Source organism: Tachypleus tridentatus, chromosome 13, assembly GCF_004210375.1.
Source record: "Tachypleus tridentatus isolate NWPU-2018 chromosome 13, ASM421037v1, whole genome shotgun sequence".
In the NCBI taxonomy this organism is placed as follows: Eukaryota; Metazoa; Arthropoda; class Merostomata; order Xiphosura; family Limulidae; genus Tachypleus; species Tachypleus tridentatus.
Genome location: NC_134837.1, coordinates 192,988,653 through 193,014,978, shown reverse-complemented (window position 1 = coordinate 193,014,978; position 26,326 = coordinate 192,988,653). Strand labels below are relative to the sequence as shown.

General features: G+C 35.3%; 1 protein-coding gene across 1 annotated transcript in view; it reads left to right on the top strand.

Moving 5' to 3' along the window:
* Positions 1–26,326, top strand: part of LOC143237412 (nucleolar protein 4-like) — a 107,393-nt gene extending 81,067 nt beyond the window's left edge. Inside the window, exons 4-10 of the mRNA XM_076476645.1 lie at positions 4,174–4,270; positions 4,755–4,975; positions 6,262–6,408; positions 9,615–9,818; positions 11,118–11,231; positions 17,115–17,508; positions 19,567–26,326. Coding sequence (XP_076332760.1) covers positions 4,174–4,270; positions 4,755–4,975; positions 6,262–6,408; positions 9,615–9,818; positions 11,118–11,231; positions 17,115–17,508; positions 19,567–19,730 — 1,341 coding nt within the window. The 3' untranslated portion in view covers positions 19,731–26,326. The remainder of the gene's footprint in view (positions 1–4,173; positions 4,271–4,754; positions 4,976–6,261; positions 6,409–9,614; positions 9,819–11,117; positions 11,232–17,114; positions 17,509–19,566) is intronic.

Below are 26,326 nucleotides of genomic sequence, written 5' to 3'. Positions count from 1 at the left end.
ACAAGACTGAAAACAGACCTATCATATTCCGACACACTTTGTTCAAACTCTGAATTTATCCAGTTGGGTAGATGGACACTTTTACACATTGTTATTGAAAATAATCATACCAGTGTTAAAAAGTTTGACAAAAAATAGCCAGTAATTCACCTATAAAATGAAATTAATACATTCCGCAACCAAATGTTAAAACTTACACTAATATTTACAGCTAAATTCAATTATGCGACTACACTTCTCCTTCCAAATATATTCAACCAAAGGACTATACTACTACATTCTTCCTATATTCAACCGTAGGACTATACTACTACATTCCTCCTATATTCAACCACGAAACATACACTACTACATTCCTCCTATATTCAACCACAGGAATTACACTACTACACTCCTCCTATATTCAACCACAGGACTTACACTACTACACTCCTCCTATATTCAACCACAGGACTTATACTACAACATTCCTCCTATATTCAACCACAGGACTTACACTACTACATTCCTCCTATATTCAACCACAGGACTTACACTACTACATTCCTCCTAAATTCAACTACAGGACTTACACTACTACATTCCTCCTATATTCAACCACAGAACTTACACTACTACATTCCTCCTATATTCAACCACGGAACTTACACTACTACATTCCTCCTATATTCAACCACGGAACTTACACTACTACATTCCTCCTATGTTCAACCACGGAACTTACACTACTACATTCCTCCTATATTCAACCACGAAACGTACACTACTACATTCCTCCTATATTCAACCACAGAACGTACACTACTACATTCCTCCTATATTGAACCACAGGACTTACACTACTACATTCCTCCTATATTCAACCACAGGACTTACACTACTACATTCCTCCTATATTCAACCACAGGACTTACACTACTACATTCCTCCTACATTCAACCACAGGAACTTACACTACTACATTCCTCCTATATTCAACGACAGAACGTTACACTACTACATTCCTCCTATATTCAACCACGGAACTTACTTACATTCCTCCTATATTCAACTACTTACACTACTACATTCCTTTACCTACCTATGTTCAACCACAGGACTTACACTTCAACTTTCCTCCTATATTCAACTACAGGACTTACACTACTACATTCCTCCTATATTCAACCACAGAACTTACACTACTACATTCCTCCTATATTCAACCACGGAACTTACACTACTACATTCCTCCTATGTTTAACCACAACCACAGACTTACACTACTACATTCCTCCTATATTCAACCACAGGACTTACACTACTACATTCCTCCTACATTCAACCACAGGACTTACACTACTACATTCCTCCTACATTCAACTACAGGACTTACACTACTACATTCCTCCTATATTCAACCACGGAACTTACACTACAACATTCCTCCTATATTCAACCACGGGACTTACACTACTACATTCCTCCTATATTCAACGACAGAACTTACACTACTACATTCCTCCTATATTCAACCACGGGACTTACACTACTACATTCCTCCTACATTCAACCACAGGACTTACACTACTACATTCCTACACCACTACATTCCTCCTATATTCAACCACAGGACTTACACTACTACATACATTTCAACTCGGAACTTACACTACTACATTCAACTACCACAGGACTTACACTACTACATTCCTCCTACATTCAACTACAGGACTTACACTACTACATTCCTCCTATATTCAACCACGGAACTTACACTACTACATTCCTCCTATATTCAACCACGAAACTTACACTACTACATTCCTCCTACATTCAACTACAGGACTTACACTACTACATTCCTCCTATATTCAACCACGGAACTTACACTACAACATTCCTCCTATATTCAACCACAGGACTTACACTACAACATTCCTCCTATATTCAACCACGGAACTTACACTACTACATTCCTCCTATATTCAACGACAGAACTTACACTACTACATTCCTCCTATATTCAACCACAGGACTTACACTACTACATTCCTCCTATATTCAACCACAGTACTTACACTACTACATTCCTCCTATATTCAACCACAGGACTTACACTACAACATTCCTCCTATATTCAACCACGGAACTTACACTACTACATTCCTCCTATATTCAACGACAGAACTTACACTACTACATTCCTCCTATGTTCAACCACAAGACTTACACTACTACATTCCTCCTATATTCAACCACAAAACTTACACTACAACATTCCTCCTATATTCAACCACGGAACTTACACTACAACATTCCTCCTATATTCAACCACAGGACGTACACTACAACATTCCTCCTATATTCAACTACAGAACGTACACTACAACATTCCTCCTATATTCAACCACAGAACTTACACTACTACATTACTCCTATATTCAACGACGGAACTGACACTACAACATTCCTCCTATATTCAACCACGGAACTTACACTACTACATTCCTCCTATGTTCAACCACGAGACTTACACAACTACATTCCTCCTATACAACTACAACATTCCTCCTATATTCAACCACGGAACTTACACTACTACATTCCTCCTATGTTCAACCACGGAACTTACTTACACATTCCTCCTATATTCAACTACGGAACATTTCCTCCTATATTCAACCACAAAACTTACACTACAACATTCCTCCTATATTCAACCACGGAACTTACACTACTACATTCCTCCTATATTCAACCACGGAACTTACACTACTACATTCCTCCTATATTCAACGACAGAACTTACACTACTACATTCCTCCTATGTTCAACCACAGGACTTACACTACTATATTCCTCCTATGTTCAGCCACAGAACTTACACTACTATATTCCTCCTATATTCAACCACAAAAAATTACACTATTCCTTTCAACTATATTCAATCATAGAATTTAATCTACCCCATATCACCCATATGACTTACACTAGTCTTTCTTAGTTTAATCAACCACAGATAGAAAGGTATTTGTGTATGTATGAACATAATACATTGTATAAATACAGATATTTCATCAGTATCACTCGTTTCGTTATCTTTATCTAATGGCTTCGTAACATTTTTATCTTGCGTGAATCTGTACATCACTGTTTTTCCTTCCAACCTGTAAAACTGTACAGCCTGCCAGCCAAATTGCCTGCATCCTATTTATGCTACAGCTGTCATGGGTCGTTTTGCCATTAAGGATTATAAAACGTTTTGACTATCAGGTCAAAACTACCTACACGCACCACAGAAATACAGAAAAAAAAAGTCGTGTTTAATCCTTACTACATCTGGCAGTAATCCTGTCACCACTGTCAGCAGTCTATACAGTGAATATGATCCTATACTGTAATCCTTTGTGGAAAATACAACCTCGAGTTTTCACAACATTTCAAAAACCAGTTTTTAACCTGCTAGCCAGCCAGGCTAATGAAAAGTAAATAGTAAACAATATGTGGGATGTACAGGAGACTAGACTGTTAATATAATTAAACATACTCGCCTAAAATTTGACAACATCTAGTAAAGAAAGATAAACTCTCAAAGATACCAAGTTACTTTAACAACTTAATGCATGTGAGAAACAGAGAGGGAAGTTTACTTGATTTCGGATATTCGCACTAAGCTACGCAAAGGCCAGCTAATGCTAGGCATTCCTAATTTTGAACTTTTTGACACGAGGAAAGGTAGCTAGACAACAACTTCCTCCACCAACTCTTATGTCACTCACGTCTAACCGTGTGGTGTGATTTGACAGTTACACTTATGACGCATGCATGGCCTCAGTGTGCGGAATGCGATTTTGTTATGTATATTGTGTTGTGGTTACGAGACGCTAAAAATGTAACTGCAGATCCATACATCGGTACAAGAAGTCGTGCTAGCCTAAAAAAAAAAGACAGTAACAATAATGGCCAGTGCCGTAGCTAACTGGTGTAATCACTAAAACCTTTTCAACCAGTGAAAACCTTCCTCCTTCTCTCCAGTACAACACTGTAAGAAAGTTGAAAGGTATTTCTTTTTAATCTGACGCCGTTTGTCTACGTGATTAGCTCACACACGCACTTTTCTTAGTTATTTTACCAAAAATAAGCAAGTCATAGAGTTCCATGTATATAGGCTACTTCTAACGTTTACTCCAGGTAGGAGCCAACATTAAGAGCGAAGAAGAGGATGAGACCAGAGCGCCATCTAGTGCAACTGTAGAAACACAAATTGCGAATGGAGGCGCCTCGGATGGTATGTAATCAAAATAATAGTATTATAAAAATAGTTATTTTTAAGCGATAGTTTTAAATTATCTAACACATATTTTTGTGATATTAACTTCGCAAAAACAAAAAACAAGGCATATATTCATTACAAATTAACCTTTCTTATACACTGGTAGAAATATTAAATATTCAGTAATAAAACTGTCCTAAATTATGTACTTGTAATTACTTATTAAATATGTTATGATATCACATATGAAATAAACAAAAAAAATACAAACGAACTATGATGTGTTAACCTTGAATCTTCTATGCACTCAGTGTGTACAGTGTTGAAGTAAACAACGTTTCAGTTTCTTTTCTGAAACGTTCATCAGGTTTTCAGAAAGGACTCAGCATAGAAAGTGAAACGTCATCTAATTTAAAACAAAACAATTATACAAAACGTAGAAGATTCATTACCAATGCATTTAAAACAAATAATGTAATTATTTTCATTTATGTTGCAGCTGGTAATCAAAACGAAACTCAAAGAGTACTGTCAGAGCCCTCTGTTGGAGAATCAGATCACGCAGTACACGAATCAAACAGTGGGATGAATTGTGAAAAGAAAAAAAACGAAAACTCTATTTGGCCTGGAGCAGAACCAATCAACATGGCCAGAGGTTCCAGTTCCGTGACCTATGTTGCTTCTGGATATGCAGCTGACCACTCATACGATCGGATCTTGGTGTGGACTTGGTTTTATTTACTTCATATTGTAACCTCAAAAGTTATTTCTAACAATATAAGCTCCTGTCATAGTGAAATCTCTTCCCTCCGTTTCCCTGAAACTTGCTTTGTGTTCTTATCAAGTTCATAACGTAAAATATATGCACCATCATTAATACCATCAAAACTAGCAAACATTTGACTCTGTGTGAATGCGAGCCTTACACTCATGTTCAAGTCCCCTGCTGGGACAGCACTTAGTCTATGGATTTACATCTCTAAAATCAGAAGTTCGATTCCTCACGGTGGACACAGCAGATAGCCTGATATGGCTTTGCTATAAGAAATTCATACTCATATACAAATTTGATAGTTTTATTGACACTAAATATCTTTTATATAAAACACTGCACTTTTACAACAGGTTTCCTTACCTGTTTTCAAGAATATTCCAGAAATATGAATAAATTGTTTGCCAACAGTATATTTATATAAGACTTGAGAAAAACACATTTTTGTCATAACTTTTAGTTAAACATTAATTTTTTTTTAAACAGTTTCTTTATGACCAGGTTTGAAACACCTGTAATTTCCTTTAAAAAGTCTTCTGTGAAGACCTCGGCTGCACACATTATGAAAATACGTTGTAGGAATTCATAACTTAAATAGGTGTATACCGCACACAAAAAATGGTTTTGTGAAACATTGTTTGGTAAGTCATAAACAGATACGCCACCTAGAAGTAACAATGTTCACTTGATAATTTTTATTTGTTTGTGTGGGTTTTCTTATGGTAAATATTTAAAGATATGTAAGATATTTTAAGATATTTAAAACAAGCTTACAGTGTGTATCATTAGCTGAACATGTTAAAGCAAACTTCAATTAAAGTTCTTTTTTTTTTCCATTAAATGCTTTGGCAAAGAAATATATTGTATTAGCTATACATTTTATGTAACAACAATTATATATCGACACTGCCAACAGATGGCAGTAAATACTACAACTCACGAATAACATTAATGGAAAAATCATAGCAACAGGTGAAACACCATGCGTAAGGACGACACTCCATAATCAATTTATTTATGGTTAGTGAAAATCAAAGATACATATGAATAATTTTATCGAAAACAAACTGATATAAAACGATATGATATCAAATTAAACTTCTAATACTACGTTTTGTACATCAACGAACACTGTAATACGTTATCGGTTAAGAACCATTGTTATTAAAATAATATATTTTTTAAAATATATAGTTACTCGCAATTGTATATGTTCAACTTTATTTTAACATAGAGTACACGAAACAGTTCGATTCCTCAGGAAACTACACCTGACGATACTTCGCTTATTACGAAAGATGATGAAGATGAAGATGATGATGATGAATCCGATAAGATTGATATAAATAAATACGATCCTGACAGGTTGAAGGCCTTTAACGTGAGTTTTTATACGCTTTTCTTTTTAACTTCAAAAATGGCAACTGTAAACTAGCCTTCAACTTTGTGATAGCGGCATGGTCGGGTGATTAAGGCGCTCGACTCGTTATCTGTGGATCGCGAGTTCGAGTCCCCGCTGCACTAAACATGCTCACCCTTTCAGCCTTAGGAGCGTTATAATGTGACGGTCAATCCCACTATTCGTTGGTGAAAGAGTAGCCCAAAAGTTGGCGGTGGGTGGTAATGACTAGCTGCCTTCTCTCTAGTCTTACACTGCTAAATTAGGGACGGCTAGCACAGATAACTCTCGTGTAGCTTTGCGCGAAATTCAAAGCAAACAAACAAATGTGGTAGAGCAACATTTAACAAACTTTCAGGTTAGTTAAGTGGTTGCTGAGCCTTGGCGAACACTCAGTTGTTAAAAATGTGAAAAACGACGTGAAGTACTTTAGATTAAGGTAACCACAACGTAGAAGGAGTGCATGGCATGTCGCTGTATCTAATGTAACCACAACGTAGAAGGAGTGCATGGCATGTCGCTGTATCTAATGTAACCACAACGTAGAAAAAGTGCATGGCATGTCGCTGTATCTAATGTAACGTAGGAGTGTATGGCATGTCGCTGTATCTAATGTAACCACAACGTAGAAGGAGTGCATGGCATGTCGCTGTATCTAATGTAACCACAGCACTGAAGGTAGTGAGTGCATATCATGTCGCTGTATCTGATGTAACCACAACGTAGAAGGAGTGCATATCATGTCGCTGTATCTAATGTAGCCACAACGTAGAAGGAGTGAATAGCATGTCACTGCATTTAATGTAACCCCAACGTAGAAGTGCATATTATGTCGCTGTATTTAATGTAACCACAATGAAGAAGGAGTGCATATCATGTCGCTGTATCCAATGTAACCACAACATAGAAGTGCATATCATGTCGCTGCATCTAATGTAACCACAACGTAGAAGGAGTGCATATCATGTCGCTGTATCCAATGTAACCACAATGTAAAAGTGCATATCATGTCGCTGCATCTAATGTAACCACAACGTAGAAGTGCATATCATGTCACTGTATCCAATGTAACCACAATGTAAAAGTGCATATCATGTCGCTGCATCTAATGTAACCACAACGTAGAAGTGCATATCATGTCGCTGTATTTTATGTAACCACAATGTAAAGTGCATATCATGTCGCTGCATCTAATGTAACCACAACGTAGAAGTGCATATCATGTCGCTGCATCTAATGTAACCACAATGTAGGAGTGCATATCATGTCCCTGTATCCAATGTAACCACAACGTAGAAGTATATCATGTCGCTGTGTAACTACAATGTATGAGTGCATATCATGTCGCTGTATTTAATGTAACCACAATGTAGGAGTTCATAACATGTCGGTTGTGTGAAAATTAAAAACAAAAATGGATACATATAATTTTACAATATAATGAAATCCGGCTTTACCCATTTTCAAAGTTTAATGGCCAAATACGAATTCGGAAGCAGACCGAAGGGCAGTTATTTCGTAAATGTTTTGGGATAGGGTTATTTTGACGCGGGTTGCATTCTGCACAGTGGACGTGGGGACTTTCGGTAAACCAGCTGCATATCTGAATCCCCACTGGTGTCGAGAGATCTTAAACGAACACGTTCAAAGGGCCATGGTGGGTTTTTGGCTATCGGGCAAACCTGTTGTTCCATCGTAATTAAATGTATACGTGGCGAGAACTAATAATATCGCTGTTCTTGAATGGCTAGCCTAATGCCCAGAAATTAACTCTGTAGAAAACACCTATGACTATTTGGGTGTGTGTTGTTTCTTATAGAAAAATCACATCGACCTATCTGCTAAGTCCACTGAGGGAAATCGAACCCCTGATTTGAGCGTTGTAAATCCGTACCAGCGGGAGATATGACCATTTGGAGAGCTAACTGTAATATTTGGGCCACAGCCTTCTAGTTTTCAAGAACGGTGTAAGCATTCAATACAACAGTGGACCCCAACTGTGCCAGGTAATGTTGAAATCTAGCTGACACTATAACTCGCGTCGCAGCTATAGTTATTCAGTCAAGAACAGTGTTGTGGTGCACTAGAACAGCAATTACAAGGACCACCCCACCCCCATCTTTATACATGCCTGAACACTTTATTCAGGTGATGCTACAGTCAGTTCTGTTACCTCCCTTCTTCTTTACATTAAATGTCTGGATCCAAAGCTAGTAATGTTATATCTTATTAAACCACCATCAACATGACCAGGTGGTTAAGGCGTTCGACTCGTAATCCAAGGGTCGCGAGTTCGAATTCTTGTCGCACCAAACATGTTCGCCCTTTCAGCAATGGGTATATTATAATGTAATAGTCAATCCCACTAATCGTTGGTACAAGAGTAGCCCAAGAAAAGCAGAAGCTAGTCGTGTGTAATCAACTCTGGAAGAAAGCTGTTTGTTTGTTTTTTAATTTCGCGCAAAACTACATCAGGGATATCTGTGCTAGCCGTCCCTAATTTAACAGTGTAAGACCAGAGGGAAGGCAGCTAGTCATCACCACCTACCGCCTTCTCTTGGACTACTCTTTTAACAGCGAATAGTGGGATTGACTGTCACATTATAACACTCCCATGGCTGAAATGGCGAACATGTTTGGTGCGACAAGGATTCGAACTCGCGACCCTCAGATCACAAGTCCAGCGCCCTAACCACCTGGCCATGCCGAGCCAAAATGGCATTCTATGCATCTATTTACTTCAATAAATCACAGATAATAAGTTTGTAATGAATATGAGATAAGTTTGAGAGAGCTAACTATGCAATCTTCTTCACCTTCAAAAACCACCTGGCCATGCCGGGTTCTAACTTCTGAACAACTAATTATACTTTATTTGTTTTGTTTATGTGCACGTGTTTAGTCGTACATTGTATCAAAATAGAAACTATGGGAAGTTAACAATGATCGAGAAATCAATTAGATAGAAAATTTTTGGGATTTTTTTCTGTATATTTGTTTGTTTGTTATTAATCAAAAAGCTACACAATGAGTTATCTCTGTTCTGCCCCCACATGTATTTAAACCCAATTATTAGCATTATAAGCCATCAGAGTTACCGTTGTGCGACATTTTTTAGGGAGGAGGGATTTTCTCTAAATCTAAAATACTATGATAACAATTGAAAATGGACGTAAAATGTTTTCCAGATGTTTGTTCGTTTGTTCGTGGATGAAAACCTGGACCGCATGGTGCCCATATCTCGACAACCTAAGGAGAAAATACAGGCTATCATCGAATCCTGTATGCGACAATTTCCAGAACTTTCCGATAGAGCAAGAAAAAGAATCCGAACATACCTCAAATCTTGCCGCAGGGCAAAAAGAACACGTGATCACAACGGACTGGAATTGGTCAGTGAGGGCCAGAATTTTTCTTCGCTTTTCTCTTTTGCAAATTATATGTTACTTTTGGAAAAGAATACATTAACTCTCCACTTAAGCTTTCAACTCTCACTGAATAGACACAATCTACAATATTTCCATTACTGACGTGATTTCAAATTAAGGCTGATCGTTTAAATTAACATAATTATGAACCTTATATTAAAATTCCTTCAATGAATAACCCAATTTCCCTCTTCTGGCTCAATGTCGTTCAGCAAAAGAAAAAAATCTAAACTTATCATTTATGAACTAGAACGTAGGTTGTGTTTGCTGAGCATGGAACTCAATATATGAGTCCACCAACAGTTATATATATATATATTTTAATAACTTGTTTCAGGAAACAAAGATCACAGTAATTTCCAATCGCAGACTATGATTTAAAACATGAACGACGATAGTTTAGTTTTCCATGTTTATATTGTTATTCTGCAAGTAGAATATACATTTTTCTTGATAGTTTTTTTAATATTTTTATAAAACACTGAGTTGCTACTATGGTACTCTGATATAGTTAAGCTAAGTTGCTGTACTGTATTACCATGTTTTCTCTAAGGTACCTTGATGTTAAATCAAGCTATTATTCACCATAAAATAAGCTCTTGCTGAGGGAGTTGTTATTAATGGAATTACTTCTTTCTGCTAAGATATATTGTTGTTTGTAAGGTGCTGATGTTGTTAAATCAAGTTATTTTTCACCCTAAAATAGATTACAGTTCCTAAGGGAGTTACTATTAGTACAGTTACATCTTACTGCTTAGGCATACTGTTTTTTTTCTATAGGTACCTTGATATTGTTAAATCAAGCTATTATCCACCCTAAAATATATTAGTGTTTCTGAGTTGCTATTAGTAGAGTACTTCTTTCTGCTAAGATATACTGTTGTTTCTAAGGTACCTATGTTCTTAAGTCAAGCTATTGTTCACCCTAAAATAGGCTGTTGCTAAGGGAGTTGCTATTAGTGGAGTTACTTTCTTACTGCTAAGATATACTGTTGTTTTTTTAGGTACTGATGTTAAATCAAAGTACTGTTCACTCTAAGGCAGTTTATTCTTGCAAATTGGGTTTATTTTTATTCCTAAGATAATTTTATATTAATAAGGTTAGTTAGTGCAAAACTAAACAATGTGGTTTAATTAACAGTAACTACAATATTTTATTACGCTTTATGTAAGCCTTCATATTGTTTCCAACGTGTGTTGTGAGTGACGTAACAATATAGTTCTTTGAAATAATGCTAGACTATAATTGTAATCTCTATATAGGGACGTTCAGCACCACATCTGTCGTCACCTATGGCCGAACAAATCTTATCAACTGCCTGTGAAAATGAGAGCCAGAATGCCAAGAGAATGAGGCTAGGATTAAAACCTATACCAGTTAGTCTCTTTTATCTATCTTAAAATTATTGGAAGTTTACACTGAGTCCCTAAACTTGCCGTACATATTGAGCATGTTACTTTATGTAAATCTAAAAATTATAAACTTGTTTATCTTGCTAAAACATTATACATTATATAGATTAATTATGTTATATTACTCGTCTGGTGATGCTCCATCTGATGAATCTTCATCTTGACAAAACAGTTTCCATTTCAAAAGTCTCCATCATGAGGTTTGTCATATCCAAAGCACACCCTTCCTCCCTTTTGCTTTCCTTAGTCTACGTACAATAAAAAAAAAAGACAGTTTCCCGGTGTCATTTCAACAGTCCAGTCACACAGATGCTGTATTTTATAGCTTTACCAGTACGAGTTCATATGAAATATAATGAATGAACACTTCATTCTACATCTTTTTGAAGTATGATACTTGAATATAGTTGTTGTGGAAGTAACTGTGTACAAGTGACTTAAATCACTTTCCCAGATATAGATACATATTGATTCTATTCTACAGTGATGTCTGGGACAAGTAGACAGATTTTTCCACTGCCCTTCGTGTTCGTAGATTCTTATCTGTTACAAAATGCCACAGGCTGCTTCCCACTCTTGCGATGTGACAATTATTTCTTGGATGATTCTGGGTCACCAAGTTGATCAATATTCCTTTGTTTTCCAATGGCATTAAGTACAACCAACATCCCCATCTAGGAAATTATAAATCCTCTATCTAAATACATTTTTATGATCTGATTACATGAATACGTTGCATTGGAAAAGGCTGTTGCATACTCTTCGTAAAAGTGATATTTTCTGTAGCATCACGCTATCTACAAAACATCAAGCAATGTCAAAATGTAGTTCTAATACATTCTATACTATCATGACTTTATATTGGTTAGGACTACCACGTGACTTGGTGATTTGCATATTCAAAATCGCTTTAATACAACATACTCAATCCTATATTTGTTGAAACTTGAAAACGCAAACAGCAATCTATACTATGGCAAAACTTTCTACTTTATATTTACTTGCATGTGATATTTTTAGTAAAACTATATTTCACTTAGGTCCGTTAACCGCAGGTTCGAAGAATACCCTAATACTGAATAAAATTATCTCCTTATCTACGTCCATGTTGTCGAAAATAATAACAGACACCAATATTTTACACGTCAATAGACACAAAAAGTTATTTTAACAAAAACACAATTCAGTTATCGAACAATACAACAAGGACAATAATTCATCTAAGTTAAAATAAATCCTGAACTACGAATAAAAAGAACGCTAATTTAACTATTAAAATGGACACATTTATTGTTCATCTTTCATAAGCACTATACTCGTTTTTCATTTTATCATGAACCACTGTAAAGGTTCATAATAGGTATCGCACTGGAATTTGCTCAAAACTCCAAGTGAACATTCGGGCAAAAATCACCTTAAAAACAGACTTTCTTAGAACAACACAGAAAAATCTTCATTGTCAGTAGTAAAGACCGCCCACTCACTAATAATAACCAAAACAAGTGATATTAATCAAACTCAACATTTGCCCATTTTTTCTTATTATAATTACTGTTTCGCAAGCCTACAGCAAAATCAGCTGCGTATTATGCACCAAAACTTAAACGTATATGATATAAGAAACGCTGCGAATGCCCATGATCATTTTTCACTGAGTTGGTTTACATGGTTATAAGCACATAACAGGTACAACGTTGTAATAAGCGGCTCCATTTATACCCGACGCTTGTTAAGCGCGTGTTTACACGAAACCTTAGGCACAAAGTCACCTGGCTCAGTATATAACTGCTTTAAAAGACATGAAGTTGTATTTAAAGCGATATTTTAGATGTACTTCTTTAACCAGAAAAGATTGCTTTTCTACAGGTAAAATAATATATATACACTTAGTGGAGGTCGTGTCTTATTCTAGGTGTATATTGGCCCATTTTTGCACATTAACAAAGCCAAGGAACAAGATAATTTAAGATTAAGACTTTAAAATCTACAACTAGGAATCACAGCAAATTAAACAAACAAGGATGGAGATCTACTACTGACAGTTTGCTCAAGCAGCAATTCCTTATTATGACTCCATATATAAAATTATTGTAAGTGATATCTATGGTAGGGCGGTATTGCACAGGAATTTTGGGAAAAAAAACAAAAAACAGAAAGAGTATTTTTAAACCTCATTCAATCACCTCAATTTTGTCATTCACTTTCCGCCAATTCTGGTGTTTCACTGTAGACGAGGAATCAAAATATGGGTTTATAGCTTCAGAGAGTAATGTAGACACTATTTCCTGCCATCTTGTTTACTTTCTCTACAGCCTATAACAATAGGATTGAAAATATAATCTTTGCAATTTGATACAAAGTGCCTATGCGTTTGTTTGATGATCTCTATATCCCTTTTTAAATTAATAATTTTTACTAATCTTGTAAATTTTCTGAACACTAGCTCTTTGTTTTTATTCAAATACTGGCGTAAACTTTTGAGGTAGAAATGACATATTCACTTGAAGCATTTTAGGTTCAAGTGTTATCACAAAAACGCTAATGAACTTCTTAATTTGAAAGTTTACAAATAATATCTGATATTTACGGTTAAATTTCCTCATCTCTGGAAAATTTATTTGTTGACTTATCATAAACACTATCCGCTATTTTGATTGAAATATAACAGTTAACCTGGACATTTTCAATGGTACAACTTCGTGGCCACTTCTAGCTTTTGGATTGAAATGTAAGTACTAGCCTGAACACTTTTATTGTCAATACTTCATGGCCATTTCTCACTATTTATTTAAAACATCGCTACTAACCTGAGCACTTTCACTGCTTATATTTCATGGTCACTTCTCACTTTTTTGTTAATATCTGTCTACCAACCCTAGGCACTTTTATTGTCGATAATTAATAGATGCTTCTCACTTATTGGTTAAAATATAGCCAATAACTCCAGAAACTTTTGCTGTTTAGTTTTCACAGGCACTTCTTGCTTTTTGATTAATACATAACTAATAACACCTTCAATGCTTAGCTTTTCATGGACACTTCGCACTATCTGTTTAAAATATAACTGCTAACATAGACACATGCATTGTTCATATTTCATGGAGCTTCGCAATTTATGATTGAAATGTAATTACTAACCCTAGACACTTACGTTGTTTAGGTTTCATGGACATTTCTTACTTTTTAATTTGAATCTTACCGATAATGCTAGATACTTTCATTGTTGGTACATTGTCAACATTATTCTCTTTTTGGTTCAAATATTTCATTGTTGATACGTAGTGAATATGTCAATATTATATTCTTTTTGGTTCAAATATTTCATTGTTGATACGTTGTGAATACGTCAATATTATATTCTTTTTGGTTCAAATATTTCATTGTTGGTACGTTGTGAATATGTCAATATTATATTCTTTTTGGTTCAAATATTTCATTGTTGGTACGTTGTGAATATGTAAATATAATATTTTTTTTTGGTTCAAATATTTCATTGTTGATACGTTGTGAATATGTCAATATTATATTCTTTTTGGTTCAAATATTTCATTGTTGACACGTTGTGAATATGTCAATATTATATTCTTTTTGGTTCAAATATTTCACTGTTGATAAAAAAACTGCATTTTCTTTCACGCAAACATTTTGATAGATACATGTTCTAAAACAAATGCGTTAAATAAATCTGGCTTTAAAATATTTATTTTATCATTTCTTTTCTCCAGTACACTAAGATGGAAGAAATATTGTTATTAGTTTATTTTTGAAAACATTCTGTTTATGAACCTATACACTATAGAAGTATTGTTGTATTTTAATTTATTCGGCGCAATAATAAAACTTATAAATTTTCATCGGAAATCGTGTAATTCTTTTCTTTTGTGATACATACATCATAACGTACATTTCATTAGAAGAACTATCTCCACATAATTGACAAACAAAACAACAGATAACGCATGCGTAGAAGTTCTGATTCCTAGAACTAATAATGCAAAGGTTAGTGTAAAGCTCGAAGGTTAAACACTGACCGAATGATAACATCGAGCTCTGCTTACCTGTTTTAATGGAGAATTCTAATAAATATGGCATGTACACGATTGCCATTTCAAAAGCTCTCTTCAAGGTCTCACAAAAAAAAAAGATGCCCTTTAACCACCGGAAATTCTTCTTGAAAACATTTAATTATATTTTAACACGTGTGTCCATAAACAAGTGTTCAGCCATAGTTGGAATTTCAGTATTTTTCCTTAGATTTAGTTTCTGGCCCCATTAAATTCTGCGAATTACGATTACCTCAAATAATGCTTGTAAGCAGTATTAATAGGTATACGCCTGATGTTACAATAGCTGTGAATTTGCTACTGTAATGGGTTTAGGGACCATTGGAAAATGCTAGGCATTGAATAAAAGTCGAAACTTATATAAGATATTTGTTTGTTTCAGGCATTCGCACAATAGGAAAGATGCGAGGGAGCCACACGACAGCACTCGCCACTAATTTAACAGTGAAACTTCACTGTCACTCTTATTGCGCACTCGGAGCTCTAAATTTCTAGTCAACAGGACGCGAATAATAGACCACCACACTCACACTGCTTCAAGCTACGCCCGCCCCTGGATGGGATGGTTATAAAATATTCTTATTTTCGAGTAATCTGTATGGTGGAGCCAAATACATGGCGTGCAGACAAAAGGAATAGCGAAAGAGCAATCCGTTGGTTACTGAAAGACGCTATTACACCAACTCTTCAATATTTCCATCACCAGTTTCCATTACTGCCTCCATTCTGACAACAATACTGGACATAGCAGCATAAGACGTCTCTCTGGGAATCTCCCGAAATTTTGTAGTTTATGGTTATGGTAGTAGACCAGCACCGTCAAAATAGTCCCATGATCAGCGGCCACCAGGGGCAAGGTCAAGAAAGCGAGTTGGCCACAGATAATAGAGTGGTGAAGACCGGGATATCGGAGATTAGGGTTTATTTTAATGAATGTTTTCTGAGAGGGTATTCGTGGGTGGTTCTAAAAATACACAAAAAAGAATTGCTAAACAACTGTCTTAGCTCTTGCTACAAAAGGGCATACGTTATTTTGTCTGTTGAAGCTCAAAGTATTACAAACAGTATTCAAAGCATATTTTTCGTGACTACTTACTTCGCTGACATCTTACGATACGCAAAGATAAATTCTAACTTGAAATATATAGCAGTTAATTTTAAAATAATATGTATTAGAATCTCATATTCGCGTGACTTATACATATATATCAATTATCTACATACCATTAACTCCGTTACACTGTATGTGTTTGTCGCTCACATGAATTTCAGTAAATTACAAGACAATAATTTACCATGAAAAATTAAGCGTTGTCCAAAGGTAACAAGTTAATGCTTTGTAAATACGTATTTATGCATGTTTGTGTTTGTATTTATTTATGAATCATAAGTTTGACTTTAATAAATTACATAGTAGAAACATTCATGGATCTAGGTAATTGCATTCCTTGGAGTTTGTTTTCCTTTGAGAGGGATTGATGTATGTTAATAAAGTTTTGTGTGAATACATTAATAGAGTTATCTGATTTTGGTGTCTGCTTATACTTTAACAACATACAGTATTTTTCCAAATCTTGTAAGACCTACCAGACATTGGCTCACGTAAAACAGCAATTAATATTCTTTAAATTAAACGATTAATGAAATCAGTTTTTAAAAAGACGAAAACATCATGAACTAATGTAGTTTGTTGTTCTTTTTTAATTATTATATGTTTGTTCTATATTGACATTGGAATAAACCGAAGAAATATAAAAATATGATTTGTGTTTCTGTTGTTTAGGTTGAAATAGAACGCTCACGAACAACTTCACAATCTGCCTGTACGCCTGTCTCAAATCCCCAGAACGATAGTGAGATATTACAGTCGTCTACTGTCATGAACAAAAGTCATCAAGCTCTCCACCAGGAGTCGCAATTTCACGCGCAGCTCACGCAGTCTGCTCACCATTCTTTATTAGGGCCAGGAAGAAACATGGCCCACCCAGGAACATCTACCTCGACCAGAGCTTTCATAATTAACGGAGAAGCCCTTACCTCCCAACCGTCCAACAATTCACTATTCTCTAACACCACCTACCGGGGAGCTTCACAGTCATCATTCCATGGTACCACCACTTTTCCTCAACATTCCAGCATCAACCACCAGAGTTCATCATCCTCCACAACAATAAATGGTTTGTAATATACTTAATTACACGTTTTAATCAATAGACAACTCAACACGCATATTATCAACATATTCGATCGACACTAGAGACATTACAGAAATCTCGAAAGAAACACGAGGCGAGAGCAGTCTTTCTCCACATCAAAATCTAAATAAAACATGCACTTGAGGTCAGTGAACAATGTATTTCGGAGTACAGAATTAATTATCACAGGCTTACTAGAGTAAAATAATTTGTTTGTCTAAAGTTAAGCACAAAAAACTACACAATGGGATATCTGTGTTCTGCCCACTACGGGTGTCAAAACCCGGTTTCTAGCCTTGTGAGTCCGCAGGTATACTGCTGTATCACTAGGGGGCAAAAGCAAGCTTCCTCCCCAGATGCTCAGCTGTAAGACTGAATATTTATAACGCTAAAAACCGGGTTTCGATACCCATGGTGAGCAGAGCACAGATAGCTCATTGTGTAGCTTTGCGCTTAACAACAACAACTACATTTCAAACTAGGTAATAAAGTCATTCGCTAGAAATTACTTTAAAACACTATACCCAAAAATGCTTCACTTTATTTATTTCTCTCTCAGTAAGGCCCGGCATGGCAAGGTGGGTTAAGGCGTTCGACTCGTAATCTGAGGGTTCGAATCCTCGTCGTACTAAACATGCTCGCCCTTTCAGCCGTAGAGGCATTATAATTTTACGGTCAATCCCACTATTCGTTGGTAAAATAGTAGCCCAAGAGTTGGCGGTGGGTGGTAATAACTAGCTGCCTTCCCCATAGTCTTACTCTGCAAAATTAGGGACGGTTAGCGCAGATAGCCCTCGTGTAGCTCTGCGCGGAATTCAAAATAAACAAACTCTCTCAGAGGAGTGCTAAGTTATTTTAGTTCTCCTGTAGAGCAAGTGTTACAGAATGAAGGAAAATGCGACTTGCATATTTATACGAAATGTTATTTCACGTAGTATTAACTTGGGTTTTCGCGAATAAATCACCCCGCTGCGAAACACGAAGGCTACTTTGAAGTAGCTGGCGGACAGACAGTTTGTTTCTCATTCTTAACATGCTTCTTTCATATCATACACGGATGGTTACGTGGAATGCACACGTTACACTACTTGCCAGAAATAAACAAACATATTATAATTTCTTCAACTAATTTAATTTAAGTACTTAAAAAACAACATAAATGTACGATAATTTTTTATTTCTTTACGAGGACTTTAGATATTTGAAGACTGGAAACGTTAAAAATAACAGAAAGAAAAGAGTGAGTTCCTGGGACCTGGCATGGCCAGGTGGTTAGGGTGATCGACTCGTAATCTGAGGATCGCGGATTCAAAATCACACCATACATGCTTACCCTGTCAGGCGTGTAGTCGTTATAATTTTACGGTCAAGTCCACTATTCCTTGGAAAATAAGTAGCCCTAAAGTTGGCAGTGGATGGTGATGACCAAATACCCAGGATGCCGAGCCATACGTTTGTGGTATAAGTCTCCCTTTTGATTCCGACTTAAATGAACCACACTTTTAATTACTCTTTGTATGCCACTTTATTCGTTTTAAGTGAAACACAGTGAAAGTAACTCGTTCTTCAATCCCTACAGTGGCACAGCGGTATGTCTGCAGACTCATAGCGCTAAAAAGCAGATTTCGATACCCGTTGTGGACAAAGCACAGCTAACCCATTATTTAGCTTTGTACTTAATTCCAAACAAACAAATCTTTCATCAGATATCAAGATACAGAAAACACTGCTATTACTGAACCACCTCTTAAGCCTCTTCCTCACATATTATTAATTATCGAATTTATTTTAATGCTATCAAAATGCACTTGCACAGTGTTACCAGAAACGGTGTTAATAAACTTGTTCACACAAGCAAAACTATTTGTTAAGAAAATTTACGGACATCCTGTATATATATATGTGTGTGTGTATATATGCGTGTGCGACTGTTGGTTACTTTAAAAAAAATGCAAAAGAAAAATAGAGGAATACAAGAACTTACGTGAAATGTCAGCTATGCCACGAATAATTTTTTCTTCTTATCTATGGTTTTTCTAGGTCCTACAGATTTAAGTATGAAAAAGAATCCCTCAAGTAAGTATTCTTTAAATCCGAGCGAGGTCGCTGCAGTCAAACAGCTCGTCGCTGGATACCGCGAATCTGCTGTGTTTCTCCTAAGATCTGCTGACGAACTCGAACAGTTGCTCGTGCATCGGAACTGAGTTTCTACGCCTAATTTTATCTCTTTGGAAAAAAATAATAATAATCATAATTAAATAAATAAAATTACAAAGAGGATCTATCATTTAGGACATTCTCAGGTCAAAAACCAAAACCAGATTTTTACTAATAGTTCTACGAGATCTTGTTTTCTTAACAAGTTGTGTATAATTATCCACTGTCGTTTTTTATTATTATTATTATCGATTTCATTATCGGGAGAAATATACTTTATTTACCAGATAAAGGCACCAAAAAGTTATTTTCATGTGCCAATATATAATTGAACACAGATTTTTAACTAATGTTCAATGTAGTTTATATTTAACCGAACGTTTGTCAAAGGTTGTCACTTCAGATTATTTGACGTGAATGGTTTTCGATCAGTCCGCCTTACTGAAGTTAACATACAATTTATAGTCTTCTAAAAACTCACTCAGTGAATAAGAGAAACCGAGAGTATTTAAGAATTATACTGCTGGCTTTCATTGTTTGTAGACCGAATTTTTAGATACACTGTTATAGTGTGATAAGTGGCTGTACTGATATTAAATGATCAAAGTTGTAAAGAAATTAAATCAAAGATCTCACCAGAGGGCGCTGTGAAGTTTCTAGTCCATTATTTCGTACTCGTGTTGAAAATTTGTGCTGTATACTCCAGGTGCATTGTTGCTTTTAAAAATAACAAATGAACTGAAAAAACAAAGAATTTTTTTGCGTGTCCAAAGATGTTTTTTGTCACCAACGGAATATTAGTGCAATTTTATATTGAACTTTGAGGGTTGTAGCTATCTCTCAGAGGATTCAGTGGCAAAGAGCATATCACAAATGAATTCCGAGCTAGACATAAAAATATTTATTTTGAAAATATAGTTCCCTGTATCTTGAAACGTTTCTTATGAAGGAAATTACTGGTAAAGATAATGTACGTTCCATATTTTCTTCATTTTGTAAGTGAGTACAAGTTCATATTAAATAGTGTTGTCGATTATGTGCAATATCCCAAAAATATAAGTATGGGAACTTTAAAATATAAGCATAATACTTCTTATAATTAACTCCGGCGATCGTCTATGATGCGAAAATACCTTTAGGACTGATGGAAAAATACCATGAAATTTACCATAATGCTAGAAAATTGGTCTTGGATGCGCATGGTAGGTTTTGGTGCAGTTCTTGGCTACCAGTCCTGATTCCTCAAGTTTCTGGCTATTTTACTAGTGACTTTACCCTATTATGAAGTACTGACAACAGCAAGAATATTAAATCTTTAGTACTGCCTTCTTATATTACAAATATACAGGGTAGAACATAGCGAACTCGACCTCATTATCAAACTAAGCTACATGTAACACAACAGTAGGATTAAGGTATACTTACATTTTCACTATAGTAATCTTATATTACAAGCATTTAAAACATAACACTGGTGCACGTGTGGCATAATGCCCTTCTAAAAAGTTGCAGTCAACAGAACACAGCATTTTTACTAAAGGTGAGTTAACGTATACATACAACAGTCTTCTTTAGTATTAAAACTATATCTTGAAGGTGTAAATTAAGAGGCGAGAATTGTTTGTTGTTAAGCGTAAAACTACACAATGGGCTGTTTTATGTTCTACCCGTTGCAGTATTGAAACCCGCTTTTTAGTGTTACAAGTCATCAGACTTACATCTAAGTCACCAGGAGCACGGGAAAATATATATATATATATACATTTAATGTTAATCTCTAAACTGTATATTCCTGCGAACAGAAAGTATACTTTTTATTTTAATTTATTTATTTTTAATGTTGTTGAAACATAAGTTAACTGAAATAGAAAACTGGTCAGGTGAGTATTATACTGCGGTTTAATATATATGTATATGTAAGGAAACAGATGTTAATGTATTTTTATTAAATTATTGGGGTAATATTTTACGTGTGTTTAATTTCCAATTTAAAACAAAGTGTATTATATACAAAACAAGCAACTGTTTCTTGTATCTTAATAGTGTATTAATAACGTATTTTACGACATCCGTGGCGTGCTTTTCTTCTGATATTCACATGTATGTCCATCATTTGCGTATACATGAAATACATACACGTGGACTTGTTACATGTTTTGTTTTGTTTTTATTTCGCGCAAAACTACACGAGGGCTATCTGCGCTAGCCGTCCCTAATTTTGCAGTGTAAGACTAGAGTGAAGGTAGTCATCATCACCACCGCCAACTCTTGAGCTACTCTTTTTACCAACGAATAGTGGGACTGATTGATCGTCACATTATAATTCCCCATGGCTGAAAGGGCGAGCATGTTTGGTGCGACGGGGATTCGAACCCACGACCCTCGGATTATGATAAATAGACTTATGAATATTTATTTGCATTTCTGATAAACAATCTTTCTAAAAGTTTTCCTTGTCTGACGGAAGTGTTGTGTGTGTGTATGTGTTATAGGAAAGCCACATCAGGCTATCTGCTGAGTCCACCGAGAAGTGTTTTGTGTCTTATACGCCAACACCTGTGGAAATTGCTAGTTTCTGAATTGCATTTTCTAATATCGAATTTTTGTTTTTAAATGTACACAGAATTAAACTTATATCTCTTTCTTTTACAGAGACATAACTATATTTATAGTTTTTCTCGAGCGTAAAAAAACACTGATAAAAATTAGTCCGTCTGGATGAATTGTACCTTAGCCTAACAAGAATGAAATATTTTAAGGGTAAAAGTAATGAATTAACTGACAGTCTCTCTAGTTACAGCAAGATTGGCATGGGTGAGTCATGAGATGCGAGAAAAAAATACAACTACGAAAAGAAGTTTCCATGGGTCAGGTGTCCTGAAACTCTGTTTAGCCCTGACTCGTCTAGATGTTTAACAACTTGCCCCCTCTCCATTAGTTAAGTAACTAAAAAAATCAACTGAAAACGAGTACTACTCTGGAAAATACACTGGTATAATAATCAAATTCTGCACATACGGTTTATTTTCAAATTATTCCACAACTTTAGGGCATTGAATGAAAACAACTCGTAGAATATGAAAGAAAAAAAACACACTTTTGATGTAGCACAAAATAAAATGAAGTATTTACATAGAAAAAAATACAACAAGGTTTATTGCATCTTTCCAATTCTATCACCACGGCCCCTCCAGGTTTGAGTACACCTGCCCTAGAAACGTTTCGTTACCTAGCTACTAACTGCTAAGCATGTCATAATTCCTCAGTGTTGGCAGTGTTTGTTGATTTTTCCGGAATTGTTAACTTTAATTGGAGACCTTTGCATTAATTGGTGGGTAGTCTGTTAACTATAGCGTGTTATGTATATGACTGTTTCAGTCTGGCGTGTTTTTTTATCTGTTGGGTTTCTGTTTCTGAACAATTAAATAACATTATACCAATTTCTTACTTAATACATATAATGAAAATTATTACAAATGCATCTCATAATTAAAAGTACTTACAAACATTTCCTCTGTTATTTATTCAGGAAACTATGGGTGTGGCAAATAATTCTGTGCTTACTCTGATAGTAACTGCATCTTTGGAGTATGTATTTATATTTAAATGAGTTGTTATATGAAATTTTGAAAGAGACTTGTCAGATAAAGTATTAGACTTATTACAATAAGATATAATAAAAGAAAATTCTCCTGTAAGGTCACTTAATTATGTTTAATTCAAAAACTCAACACTGTGTTTTAATATCAGTATATGTGTGGTGTTTAAATTCCTTTTTATTTCCATTTCTAGATTTAAGAGAAGAAAAGGTGAAAATTTAGAAATATTTTTTATAAAATGTGTTTCCGCTTTGTACACAACAGATACAACGTTTTGTTTGTTTTTATTCTGAATTATAAGTACCACAATATTCACTCTAAAGCACCAGAGGTCGTCTTACGTCATTATTATTCCTACACCTGTAGTAAAATTAAAATTACGCCATCACTCTTTACTGCTGCTACCTAAGAAAATGTCTTGTCAGATAACTAATGTATGCTTTAGAACAGAGGCGTCGCTAGGCACTGGCATAGGTAGTCCGTGCCCCAAGTGTCTATTTGGTGTCATAAAAAATCATACAGAAACGTCGAAAGTTCCCAAACGTATAGGCGCAAGTCTCGAATCTTTCAAACACCTAAAGAAACCTCTCTCACACGGAACAATAAACGTAGTTATACGAATGTTATCGGTGGCTAACCACAGACAACAGTCCGGAATTCTGTTCAGTGTGTCAAAGATCATGCCAATATTCGCACATGAGAAAAGTATTGTAGAATTAGACACTTAAACATTGAGAACACGTCTTTGTTAGATTACACAAGCAAGCTTTTGTTTATTTGTGAATTTTCCGTAGAGTTCTTCCAGATATATCCATGTTAGTCGTCCCTAGTTTCCAAGGATCGGCTCAAAGAAAAATCACTATCCACTGCCGGCTACTCTTCCAACGAATTGTGAGATTGACCATAGCATTTTAACGCTCCCACTGTTTAAAAGACAAGCATGTTTTGTAGTGGGATTTGGACCTGCGATCCACAGAATGCGAGTCGAATGCCCCTAACAATCTGGCTCTTTGAATAAACTGTTTCGTTTCATATTCACACATTAAACATCTGACACTATACAAGTGTTAAGATACCTATCGTACGTGTGAAATTCCTTTTTATGTTCTCGTATCAAGCCTAGAAATAAGAAAACTGGAGTTAAAAAAATGAAGTTTAGTGTACTTAACGGGATCAAAGCATGTTTCCAAACCCTTCGCCTAGCCGAAGCTAAATTTTAGTATCGATATCAGAGTCAAAGGTCACTTCACTTAGCATGCAGTTCACCAGTAATCTCAACAGCATAAAATTAACACCCGTAAATAGATACTTAAGAAAACTGCTTAAGAAGCGTGTGATCTAAATGTACTTCAGCCCTAGTTTATTAGTTGAGAAAGGTTTGAGTTTCAACCCACGGTTTCTCCTATTTCTTAGTGGTGTACTACATTCAATGTTTAATGAAGAAAAAGGCTACTCCCAGTCCAACCGAGAATATAAATTTATTATATTTAAAAGCGTGAAATATCTCTATGCTTATTTATATTATAAAAATCATAGTTACCTATGGTGTTTGGAATAGTTATTATAATATCTTTGTTGATATAGCAATAGTTCTCTAATCAAATTTATCGTCATAGTAGTTCAAAACTGAGAACACATTGTTCTCACATTGTTTTGTTTTTAGTTATTGTAAGTTTTAAATTTTTAATGAGGATACCTTTAACATAAAAAATTAATAACTGAACTTTTCGAAAACTACAATAAAAATTAGTGTATCTACCTTGCAATGTATGTGTTGTATCCTTTCGTGTAGAACCGGGAAATAGCCTAAAAGTTACAGTGTCTGGCTGCGCATGAAAGATCCAAAGTTCGTTCCTGCAATATTACGCTGAACAAGTACTGCATTTTCAGCCATGGGTGCGTTATAAAACCAACAGCCAATACCACTAGTCTCCTGCTGCTACAGCAGTAAGTCTACGGACTTACAACGCTAAAATCAGGAGTTAGATTCCCCTCGGTGAACTCAGCAGATAGCCTGATATGGCTTTGCTATAAGAAAAACACACACATACAATTCCACTATACGGTTCAAAATACTACTGCCTAGTTATCACCCCTCAGGTGGGTAAGTTAAAAATTAGGGAGACTGGTCCTGGGAATTATGGTTTGTCTCTGATCTGACATAAAATATCATTGATATTGAAAATGCCCTCTACCATCTGTGTAAGCAGGATATGAACATTGTTACATTCATATTTTAGTTAATATGTTTTAAATTTTCAGTTTACATGTTAGTGTTACTTATGGACGTAAGCTTAAACCAAACAGCATTTTTATATGGAGTATTTTCCATATATTTTGACAGTTTGTACTCGTTTTACTGCAACTCTAAGAATACCGCGAGTGCCAATCCTTCGTAAGTACACAACATAACAGGATAAAAATAAAACTGATTTCAGTGTGAGAAGTGTGTATCAGAAACAATGAAAAACAACAGTTCATGGTGCCTCAGAGTAATATGTGTTTTTGTCTTTGGAATTAAGTGGAAAAAATTCGTTATAGCAAATTAAACTGTAGATCTCTGTCACATGAAATCCATGTGTTGTTGCATTTCATTTTGTAAGGAGTACTGAACGCTGTGTAACCACCTTTGTAGTAACTTGTGGGCTATATTGACCACAAAAGGACTGACATAGTTTAAATCACATGATTTTTAAAGATACTTAAGGTACTAAGAGTATTTCGTATACTTTATTTCTTTCATTTTGATCGTCGGTAACGTTTATTCATCGTTAAAAATATTGACAAAAGCTGTGTTGTATAACAAAAGAAAAGTGATTTATATCTATTCTATATAAACAATATCTTCGTATTCCTGGTCGTGTGATGTACTAGTAAAGATATCTAATATTTATTCTCGCTTTTCAGCCTCATTACTCCGACTTAAAATTCCAAATACAAATCATGAAATTAGCTTTAAGCTACATGACAGGAGAATATATGTTTTAATCAAATGTTTTGTATTCCATAGCTTTGTTCCTCTGTTGGTTATATTACACCCTTCT